The sequence below is a fragment of the Salarias fasciatus genome, chromosome 9, assembly GCF_902148845.1.
Source record: "Salarias fasciatus chromosome 9, fSalaFa1.1, whole genome shotgun sequence".
NCBI classification, from domain to species: Eukaryota; Metazoa; Chordata; class Actinopteri; order Blenniiformes; family Blenniidae; genus Salarias; species Salarias fasciatus.
Genome location: NC_043753.1, coordinates 15,562,712 through 15,573,443, shown reverse-complemented (window position 1 = coordinate 15,573,443; position 10,732 = coordinate 15,562,712). Strand labels below are relative to the sequence as shown.

The window sequence follows — 10,732 nt, the reverse complement described above, 5'->3', positions numbered from 1 at the left end:
GCATTTATTATTTGTATTTTGAACTTTTAACAAAAAAAAGTGTTCAAAATATCAATAATTTTACATTCCCTGCCAGTTGATTGTAAAAGTCTTCTATTTTAAAAGTTCAAAAGTTCACTTCCCTTTGTTTCGTCGGTTTACGGGCTCCATAGAGACTAACCTAGGTTGGGAAAAAATGTGCTGTTAATTAATTTGTTTGTGGATGTTTATTGAACTGTTTTAATACATTAGCTTAATGGTGACTCCCCCCTGTTTTGGGCAAACATATATTAACCATGGGCACCGATGCCACCGTCGACTGAGAGATGTATTATCCAGATCCCCTCTTAAGTGCATTTCCCATACTTACTCATACTGCAGCTGTGTTAAAGAAATCATACTGTGTACTGTCATTTGCTGATTCTCTACTTTACAATGTAAACACTATGTCTTAGTTAACTCTGTTGTACAAAGCCCATGTGTAGGCAGTAGTTGTCAAGTTCAGCTATATTAAAATACTAAAAACAGTACAAGGACAGTAGTGTCTAGAGGTGCTAATAACATTAGACTGTATTTTCTGTCTTTTATTGTATTATTGACTAGTGTTTACTGTCTGTAACACGGCAGAGCATAATGAAATCATTTCAATAATAAACAGTATAGATATATTATTGCAGAAAGGTGTGCTGTGATTTGTTTTTCCTTTTCCTACAGGGGAGAAACTCTACTGCGATCCGGTGCTCTGCTGCCATCTGTTGGGAAATGCATTCACTTTTTTCCATTGAAATCATTCAGTTTTTAAATTGTTTTTATTTATTTATTCCATACAGTGAAAAAAAAAACAGAAGATAATTCAGTGTTTTATAATCTAAGCTCACATTCAAACTGCAGAAACATGTATAAAAATCTTTACCAACATCAATAACAGGAAACTAAACCCACTGAGCTGATTCTGGATGCATCTGAGTCCAAATCTGACCTTTAACCCCGGTGTGATTAACATGTGGACCTGAACGGATCATCTAGTGTTGAATTCACATCTTGGTTAGACGCAGAGTGTTGAGCCGGACCCCCAGAACCGTGGCCCCCGAGGCGTACTGGATCTCTCTGAGGATCCCGGTCCACTTCTTTTCAGCCTCGTTAAACCTGAGGAGGTTAACAGATGGGTTATAGTCGAAGGTAAAGCTGCGACCTTCATTGATTGACATTTACGAATTGATTATTTCACCTCCAGATGTCGTTCATCTCTTTGGGAACGATCTCGTCGCTGTCCTCCAGCGGCATCATGCCAAAACCCCCGACGGCGAACAGAGAACCGGCCAGAGACACCAGGCTCAGAGAGCTGCGCTCCTGAGGAAACGGCACGAAGTCGGACCACCTGCAACACGAAAACACCTCAAGCCTCAGCGTAGAGAACCACTTCAATCATGAGTCTGGCTTCTTACTTCCTGCATGTGCGCGACACAGCACAGGATTATGGGAACTCACTTGTTAGTGGTAATGTCGTACACCTCCACGGAGTCAGTCAGACTGTCGTCCGTCACTCCTGCCGCCACGTATATTTTGTTCTGGTGAACGGTGGCTCCGAATAAGGAGCGAGCAGTCTTCATAGGAGCCAGCTCCTTCCATTCAAACTTCTTCGTATCGTACACACACATCTTGTTCAGACAGCTCCTTTTTTTTTCCCAAAGTGACAAAAAAACAGATTTCTTTCAATGATAGTCTCTTACATTAACAATCAATTCTCATTTAAAGCCGAATCAAGTATAAAATCCTTTAATATTTGCAGTTTTCTTATTGAGATGGTAAATTGTTTGCTTTATACTCACTTGTCGTCTCCCTTCCCTCCGATCACATACACCATGTCACTGTGGGACACTGTCGTATGTCCATAAACGGGGTAAGGAAGCGGCTCGGACTCTGTCCATTTAAACGACCTTTCGGACGATAAAACAAAGGACAGGTGTAAATTCATCCGTATTCTGAGCGCATGCTGTCTCTGTGTTTAATATCTTGACGGCTCTGTCCTCACTGTCTGTCGTAGACTAAGACTGAGTCCAGCGTTTGCTCCTGCTCCTTCAGCTCCTTCCCTCCCACCACGAAGATGGAGTTGGCGGCCTCGGCCAGGCCGAAGAGGAAGCGGGGAGACGGGACGGGAGGCATGCCGATCCAGTCAGAGTTCACCGGGTCGTACTGAAGCCACAAGAGGCAAACATGAACTTCCTCATCATAGCTCTGAGTCAACATGTGCAAACGCAGGTTTTCAGGTTCTCTCCTACCTGTAAGAAGTAGGAGCACAGCGGCTCCTCCTTGTTCTGCTCGTCAAAGAACAGTCCTCCAGCCACAAAGACCTGGTTCTCTCTGGTGGCCAGGCTGATGTGGTTCTTAGGAACCCGCGAGGAAAGACAGGCTGCAAAGCAGTCGTTCCCCGTGGGGTCGTAGGCCACGGCGCCCGTGTCGTTCACCATCAGTATCAAGTCCCTGCCAAACATCCCGAACCGCATGTTGTCATTAAGGATTCCTGGGAGAAGGCCTTCCTCCTCCTTCTCCTCACTCTCTCCATCTTTCTCTGTTTCGCTCTCCTCCTTCTTGCTTTTGCTTTTTTTAACCTCCGGCATCTTCCCGGCGTGAGCATCCCGAACTAGCTGAAGCTTCTGCTGCAGCTCGGGGTTGAATGAGATCAGTTTGTGTTTCTCCACCATCTCCTTCAGGTAATCCTCGGAAACGAGGCGCAGGCGAACGCAGTCCAGCAAACCGGGCAGCTCTTTCTCCCTGCTCTCTGCGTCCCAGGACACCCAGCTCATCAGGGCCTCGAACACCGCCTCCTCCGTCTCCACGTTCAGATTGTCGTTGACCAAGATGGCCGCCAGCTCGCTGGGGAGCAGCTGGAGGAATTCCTCGTCTCTGGAGATGATCTTGAAGTGCTCGCATGCGTAGTTTCGGGCGGAGACGGCCAACCTGGCGCAGTCCAGCATCAAGCCCAGCCTGTAGATGGCGAGGCAGTTACTGAGGCTCAAACGTTTTTGTAGGAAAGACACGCAGACGGTGAAAATAGAAGGAATCTGGTAAACGTTAGCGACGGCAAAGATGTCCTGGACGTTCTGTTCCGTCACGTTGATCTTGGAGGTGTACAGATACTTGAGGACGAGCCCCATGACGCCGGGCTCCACGTCCTCCAGGACGATCTCCTTCTTCTTGCTTTCCTCCAGGTCGGACAGAAAGATGGAGCGGAAGTACGAGCTGCAGGCGCACAGAACCAGCCGGTGGCAGGGAAACTCCTTGCCTTTGATTTTCAGCACGCAGTCCACCAGCTTGTCGTTCTCCAGCAGGTTGCACAGGCCGTCCTGGAGCAGCGTCTGCTGGTACAGCCGAGGCTCGTCCATGGGGTTTATCGGCAGAGCCATCGTTCCTGGCGGGAAGGAATCCGAGGAGCCTTTCGGGGGCTGCTAATCAAACAAAGGTCGATCGTCCTCGCAGCAGAGCGGCTCTTGTTTGTAGCCTGGAAAGAAGATCGAGGGAAACTGCCTTCTCTCCACACCAGCTGAATCCCGGCCAGTCCACTTCCTCAGCTGTCCTGACCCTTCAACCGAGCTCCAACTGGAGGGATATTTATAGCAGCGGGCGCTCGGTGTGGAGCAGGGGGCTTTATTCTAGAACATGAAATGCAATATTCACGCCTCAACCCCCGCCTTCAACCCCACCCCAACCCAGGAAAATCCTCCCACCGTCACACAGCTGACGCATTGCTTCATGAGGAAGACATGTACCATGAGTCATGGAGGCTTCGCTGACAGAGGGATCAAACAGTGGAGCAGTGATCTCACAGCCTCACCTTACAGTGACAAGGTCGCTGGTTTGGGTCTAGATTGACTTTTTTGTCAAAAATCTGAACTTAGAAAGTCTGGAGTCAGTTTGAACCCAGTCTATAAGATATCAAAGTGTTTTCATGTCACAAAATACCACAGTCTTTTTGAGATCAGGCAGGGATTCATAGGTGTGACGTGTCCATTACTCAGGGTTAAAAGTGTTAAAAGCAGCGCACTGCTGGGGTCACACTGTAGAAATACTTCACAGCTTCAATGACGAGACGGCACACTGACTCATGAAATGAAAGAAAACTCACATTCAAACACGCCATCGACTCTCCACAACACAAGATGTTCGGGACAAACGTTTGCATTTATTTCTGTATCGACTTGATCACAGATGTTAAGAAAATCACACCGATTCATTTCTTTTCCTCATAAGCAGTGCACGGGGCACTTCACATGACAATCATTAGTGAAGGTTTTATTTTTAAGGTGTACATTTTCCTTTCCGTATGTTCAATTTATTTACAGAAAATGTGGTTTTTCTTTCAACATCCACTCAAAATGTGTTATAAAACCTAGACTCAGCTGTTACATCTTTCAGTCTATGACTATAAGCCTAACCTGCAAATATTTACTCTGCTTTTTCCTTGCTGGGGTCTGAAGCCAGCGGAGAAGCAGCCGCCGGCGTGGCTGTGGAGGCGATGGGGCTGGCGGCGGCGCCGTTTGTAGGCGCGGCAGGAGGAAGGGGGTCGGGATCGTCGATGAGCGCCTGTTTTCTCTCTCGCTCCTTGATCACTTGAACCAGACAGTAGGTCACAAACATGGCGACGACGGTGGTGATGGGGAAGCCTGGGAAGGTAAGTCCATGGTTAGCAGAGTTGATAGGAAGTCAAATGTTAAATAAAAAAACAACTTGCCTTTGAGCAGCAGCCGTTTGGCAACCAGCTTGGCGAAGTCCAAACTGTTCAAGGCCAGGATGTTGTACAACACGATGCTCCAGAAGTTAAATGTGTTGAAAATGGCTCTGATGCGGCGGGACGTTGCTTCAGATATAGAGACCTGCAAATAAACCATCAACATAATAACTTTAGCTCTTTACGTGAAGGCACTCAGTTCAACGTGGCAGCAGTCTCCGTAACACAAACCTCGAAAGACGAAAACGGCTCCAGAGAGAAAAATTTGGCCATCCAAAGCTCAAAGTTGAGACCAAAGCAGTTGAAGAAGGCCCAGATGAGGACCACCTCGCAGGGTCCCAACCACAGGATGGTGACGCCAAAGGTGCACAGTGAAGCCACCAGCTCCTGCACCACGTTATCGTGTTTCCCGCCCAGGTGATCGTACACATACCTGCAGAGAAAAACCCCATCAGCACATCCACGTCTGATGGAAGTTAGGTTTTTAACATTGTGTCTTTTCTGAGACACCCACTTGCAAAGCCAGTCGTTGATCCCTCTGTCGAAATGGCTGCAAAGACAAAACACAGTGAACAGAAACACTTCGACCACGCACCAGAGTCGCACAGCAGCGGAGTGCTCTTATTGTTTAAATAATGAATCATGATTAAAGTAAAGAAATGACAGTAAACATCGAGCAGCCTCGAGTCGACTCACGTTTCAGCGAACACGTAGAGCATCGTGATGCATTTTGGCGGTCTGGGCGGATCCAGGTGATCCAGTCTGGACACCGTGTTTATGACTCCGAACATCACGGCTGCTTTCACCCAGTCGTACACCAGGTTGAAGTAAGCCAGGCCCACTGGAGGAGAGAGTTACGGGTGCATCTGTTTAGAGACTAAACGAGCTTTAAAGGAAAATGATAGCGGATCGTGGGGCGTGGCCGTGTCGCTCACCCAGAGCCCAGTCCGAGACGTGCCTGAGCAGCTTCAGGTCGCTGGGGATGGTGAGGATGTACATGAAGTGGAAGAGGACGTCCACCACGACGACGACGGCCAGGTGGATGGCGCCCTGCAGGCCGATGTTCCACATCTCCCTCTCTTTCCTGGTCAGGTCGGACCTGTTGACCTGCAGAGGGCAGCGAACACACGCACTGATGGCAGAAAAGACTTTTATCTTCAGAAAAATTGATTTAATGGAAAAATTAACTGATACATCACTTGTTCCAACATTCATAACATTTCAACTGAAATGTCAGGATTGTAGTAATTATTGAAAAAAATAGGAAAATCATGCGATAGTTTGAAATATTCCAATAATTAATACAAAATTTAATATTTTGAGACAATCTTTTTTGATTTTATGACTCAGAGAGTAGTTTAAAACAAAGACAAAAAAGATTTAAAAATCCTTGCTATTGTGTAGTAAATCTAAAATTTAGGTTTTACAGTTTAGGCAACATATAGGAAATTTAAAAAAAAAAGAAGAAATCTGCATTGTATTACATATATTTTCAGATGCCTCTTCACTCCAAATCTAACCGACTTTGTTGTTTATCATGATATTAATGTCATTTACATGGACAGGATACAAAGTTCTTCATTACAATAACAAAGTTCATTGCAGTTCGTAAAAGATTCAAGCTCAAGATTTTTTATTGAAGTACTCCAGCAGTAACACCTAAGAAAAAAACCCTGAAACTTCAGATCAAGATCCTAAAGGTTGGTTTGAAAACCACCGAGCATCACACAATAGATCAAAATATCACAAAATATTCATTTTGGTGTCTTCCTTTAAAAATGTCTGGATAATATTTCGATATGCTGGTTAGAACAGGAGGCAGGAGTGCATTTCAATCCATTTTAACTTACTTGCACATAAAACTTATCAAAGGTCATGATGGGCCCGAAATAGAAGAAAGGGAGGTAGAAGTTGTACTTGAGCAGCTCCAGGATGTTGTAGTTTCCGTCTTTCCTCTCGCAGTTCTCCAGAGCAAAGCTGATGCAGCGCATGGTGGTGAAGCCGCAGCCTCCGTAGAAGAGGACCTTCCGCAGCTCGAAGTCCCCCTCCACAAATTCTGCCTGCGCGGGAAAGAGAAGCGGCGAATTTCATCCTGCTCGATGAAAATGTATTTATTACCGTCAGCCGTTTACCTGCCAGGACACAAAGGGTTCACACTTGAAGGTAGCCAGAGTGCAGAGGCCGGTGGCAAAGCAGAGCCAGCGGATCTTCACTAAGGAGATGCTGTAGAGCAGGATGCAGTGGGACAGGATGAGGGTGACGTAGGTCCAGCCCATGCTGGTCCACACGGCCAGCAGGCCGTACGCCATGTACACCAGGGACCTGTACTGTGGGGGAGGAAGCAGATCGCACCGTAAGGGCGCATTTTATCCCAGCACCGAGGAGAACAGAGAACACAATCCCTCTAAAAGTCACTGGAGTGGTGAAGCTTGTGTCTTTCCACCTGGTCTCATTCATCATCTGCTGCGGGGCGGATGTTATAAAAAGCTACTGTGCAACGTTGTAAAAATAAATCCCAACAAAGAGGCTCTCGAATGTCACTAAATATTCATAACAGCACAACAGAATGAGGGATAAATTCACTCCAGACAACCCGATTGCTTCTGTGATCCATTTCAAAGTGGCTAAATGTTTCCTCGGGTCATTAACCACGGCGGTAGATATCGGCAGTCCTTCCCATCCTGTACTCCATTACTCTTCCTCCAGCAGCTCGGTGAACAGAATCAATCAGCACCTGTGGAGCCAGCATGGAGCAGATCTTAGCGAAGAGCACGTGGCCGGACAGGGCAAACAGGATGTGCTCCCTGAAGGTGGAAAACCACATCATCCACTCGTAATCGGCCGTGTCCTGCAGGACAGAGAGAGAGAGAGAGGCCGTGAACGCGAGAGACATCTGCGCATTATTGATTAAAAGAAGAAGGAATATAGCGAAAATGCTCTCACCATTCTCCTCCCAAAGTAGTACCATCCTGGCTTCACGCTGGTTTTGAATGACTTTCTGTTAACGTTGGCTGGAAGGCAGGCAGGATTAGATCTCAACACAGGCTGTGATTCGTTAATTAACACAATTTGTAAAATATCTGCACTTAAATCATTTTCTGTTTCTCATCAAGACAATTTTTCATTCTTGGTTTTTTTCTGCACACGTGAGCCTTTTGTTCCACGGACAGTGAAAGAAATGCCGACCCAACAGAGAGGCTATTTTCTCTTCCTGCTCTGTGGTATTAATACTGACATCTGATCTGCTCCACGTACCCTGAATACCTGCAGCTCCTCGCCCTCACTGAGCCTCCGCTCCGCCACCTTTACTTGCTGTTGTCTTTGACACGTCTGCACTGCAGTACAGCGTTTAGCTGAACGTTAATGGGAAATCACAGATTTGCTGTGCATGTTCAGTCAGATAGAGTTGATACAGAATTATATTTGTTTAGATGGAGAAAGTGTATACTGGTACAGTCAGAAAATAGATTTCATTCAAGGTTTTCCCAAACTACAGCAACAAATAAACAAAAGCCATAATATCTGAAAGTATAACAATACTTTCCTTATAATTCAAATTTTTTTTTTTTTTTTTTTTTTTTTTTTACTAAAAGCAGCTGAAATATCTTTCTGCCTGGTCAGTTGCTTTTTATATGGCACATTAGGCTAAGTAAAGGCAACAGGAGAAGAAATAAAAACGTCAATAACAAAATCGACCCAAAATCCAATAAGCGTCAGGATCCGAGAATAAACTATGAACTTTTATTGGGAGCAAAATAAGTGAATTCTTCAGTGGTTTAACAAATTGCAGTATCCTATTTTCCTCTGTATTGATGAAAGGCTCTCCATACTCACAACTGGAAACCTCTAAGACCCAGCTGGCAGCCCAGAACATGGCCAGGCACAGCACCGTGTTGTAGAAGTAGATCTCATACTTGGGAAGAGCAGCTTTGATCCCCATTGTGGTGCAGACCGGAGACGAGAGCTCTGGAGGCTCCTGGAAGAAAACACAATCAGAGGAATCAACACAGGTTTCATCTCTGTGAGGAAACCACGTGAAGTTACAGATTTTATTCACTTAAGCCTGTCTGCTCACCTTCAAATCATCTCTCTCTTTTTTCTAATTTTCATCCCATTTTCTATTAAAGTGAAGGCAGGACACATTCTGGCCACCAGCACGTGACATGTGAAATCCCCTCAGTGTCTGGATGAAAATCCACTGATTTTTTAAACTGACTTGTTAAACCTGCTTCTGATCCAGGTAGCTGTCAGGTGCACTTGCTGATAGACAAGAGTTGATAAAACAGACTCAGACTTCCTATGATTCTGCAAATACTGTGAGAATGAACTCTTTTGACTGTACTTATCCACTTAAGGGTGTAAATGACGCCGATAAAATATCCTGAAAGTCTGCTTGTGTCGCAGGTGGTGAAGCTTCAGAAACAGGTGAATCGGTTTGTTTCATACCTTTGAAGGAAGAAAGTCTCATGAACAGCCTCCCTTAAATCCACGGCTTTTGCAAAAGGAGCGCAGACCTGCACAAGACTGGATAAACTCGGAGCGTCTCGAGGCGCACTGACTTTTTTTTTTTTTTTTTTTAAATTGGCGTCTGGTCAGAAATCAGCGAGCTGGCCAGGTGAGCCCGCACTGCGCATGCGCAAACCGATTTTCTTTGACAAAGCTGAAAAAATGTTAAACTGTGTCAAACTTTAATTAATTTTAAAGGTAACATATTAAAAGTACGCGGATACTGAAGCATGAAGTTTATGTTACTGCGTCAAAAGGATGCGGTTTTTTTACAGGGAGGAGACAGAAATGCAGGTTTTTCAGCTTTACTGAAAAATGCACACAAGAGCAAATACTTATACTAACTGAGCTGAATGGCCGCTGTCAGTTTAACACTGCGGTCAATGTGTCGGCTGACTTGACTGTGTTAAAAAAAAGCTTTAAACCGTTTAGTTCAGCTGCATCAGTATTTATGTAGATTTGATAAATAATTCAACCTACTGCTGCGTACACTTTTATAATGTGCTTTAAGCTTATGTCGATACTGGTTTTACTTATTGAAGCTTATTTTAAAATGTGGACACGGTGCTTTGAGAGGTGGAGGAAATGTAAACCAAATGCAGCTCAGTAAGAATAGCAGCAGTAAAATTAATGATGTTTCCAAGTAAATATTGCATGGCTCCTTTCAGACTTTCAAACATAATCAATATAATATTCTTACCAGCTCCATTTTCTAAGATATTTTTCTTTTTACACAAAAGGAATGTCCATCATATCAGTCATATAGTTGTATGTTGTTTGTTTTGTTCACTGGTTGATTCTTAATACATTTGATTCCCTTGTATTATAATAAGAAAGCATTGATTTCTTTTTGTTTTATATATTATGTTTTATTTGCCAGAGAAAGAAAGAAGGAGAGCAGACTGTCCCATCACAATTAAGAGAGGTAAAAATACCAACAAAGTGCAGCTGTCCTCTATTTTTATCCCTTCATTTTCTCACCAGTGGATTTGTGCGTCTTCTCTTCTCACTGAACTCATGCAGTAAAACTGTCACACAGCAGACAAGCTGCTTTTGTCCCCATGCTTGCACTCTGAATCAAACATCATGAAAGTTTCTCCCTGTTTTCTCTGCACAATGTTTGAGATGCCTGCTGCTGAAATGCCACACGGTCACGCGGCACCTGTTGTGATACTGACCTTGAACGCAGCAGTTGGAAGTTGTTCAATAAGTCTTTTCAGTTTCTTCAAAACACAAAACACAGAGAGATGCTCAATCTAAACTGTCGCATTAAAAAAAAAGAAGATAACACGGAAGAGGAAATGTAAACGCATCTGCGGCGCCTCCACGGGGCTGCGGGTCCCTCTGACTCCCTGAGAGGGAGCTGCCACCGGTTAAAGGTGACATGATGTATTTATACTTTGACCACTAAGACAGAGGGGGGCGGGACAGCAGGCCTGCTAAATCACTGTAACAGACTATAAGCTACTCCACATTAGGAGGTCGGCAAGGTTTCCTTTCTTGGTATTCAGTTTTTTTTCC

General features: G+C 44.8%; 2 protein-coding genes across 2 annotated transcripts; both read right to left on the bottom strand.

The window, feature by feature from the left end:
* Positions 1-897: 897 nt before the first annotated feature.
* On the bottom strand, positions 898-3,458 carry klhl40b (kelch-like family member 40b). The gene is made up of 6 exons (XM_030099466.1): positions 2,259-3,458; positions 2,012-2,172; positions 1,809-1,916; positions 1,468-1,653; positions 1,208-1,357; positions 898-1,125 (listed from the first exon to the last, which is right to left on the bottom strand). The coding sequence occupies exons 1-6, from the start codon at positions 3,381-3,383 to the stop codon at positions 1,014-1,016; spliced, it is 1,842 nt and encodes a 613-aa protein (XP_029955326.1). The 5' UTR covers positions 3,384-3,458; the 3' UTR covers positions 898-1,013.
* A 691-nt stretch (positions 3,459-4,149) lies between these two features.
* hhatlb (hedgehog acyltransferase like, b) lies at positions 4,150-10,488 on the bottom strand. Its single transcript, XM_030099467.1, has 12 exons — positions 10,390-10,488; positions 8,540-8,681; positions 7,649-7,716; positions 7,440-7,553; positions 6,838-7,032; positions 6,556-6,765; positions 5,641-5,812; positions 5,402-5,546; positions 5,220-5,255; positions 4,937-5,138; positions 4,709-4,850; positions 4,150-4,640 (listed from the first exon to the last, which is right to left on the bottom strand). Exons 2-12 carry the CDS (start codon positions 8,643-8,645, stop codon positions 4,423-4,425), a joined length of 1,608 nt encoding a protein of 535 aa, XP_029955327.1. The 5' UTR covers positions 8,646-8,681; positions 10,390-10,488; the 3' UTR covers positions 4,150-4,422.
* Positions 10,489-10,732: the final 244 nt, after the last annotated feature.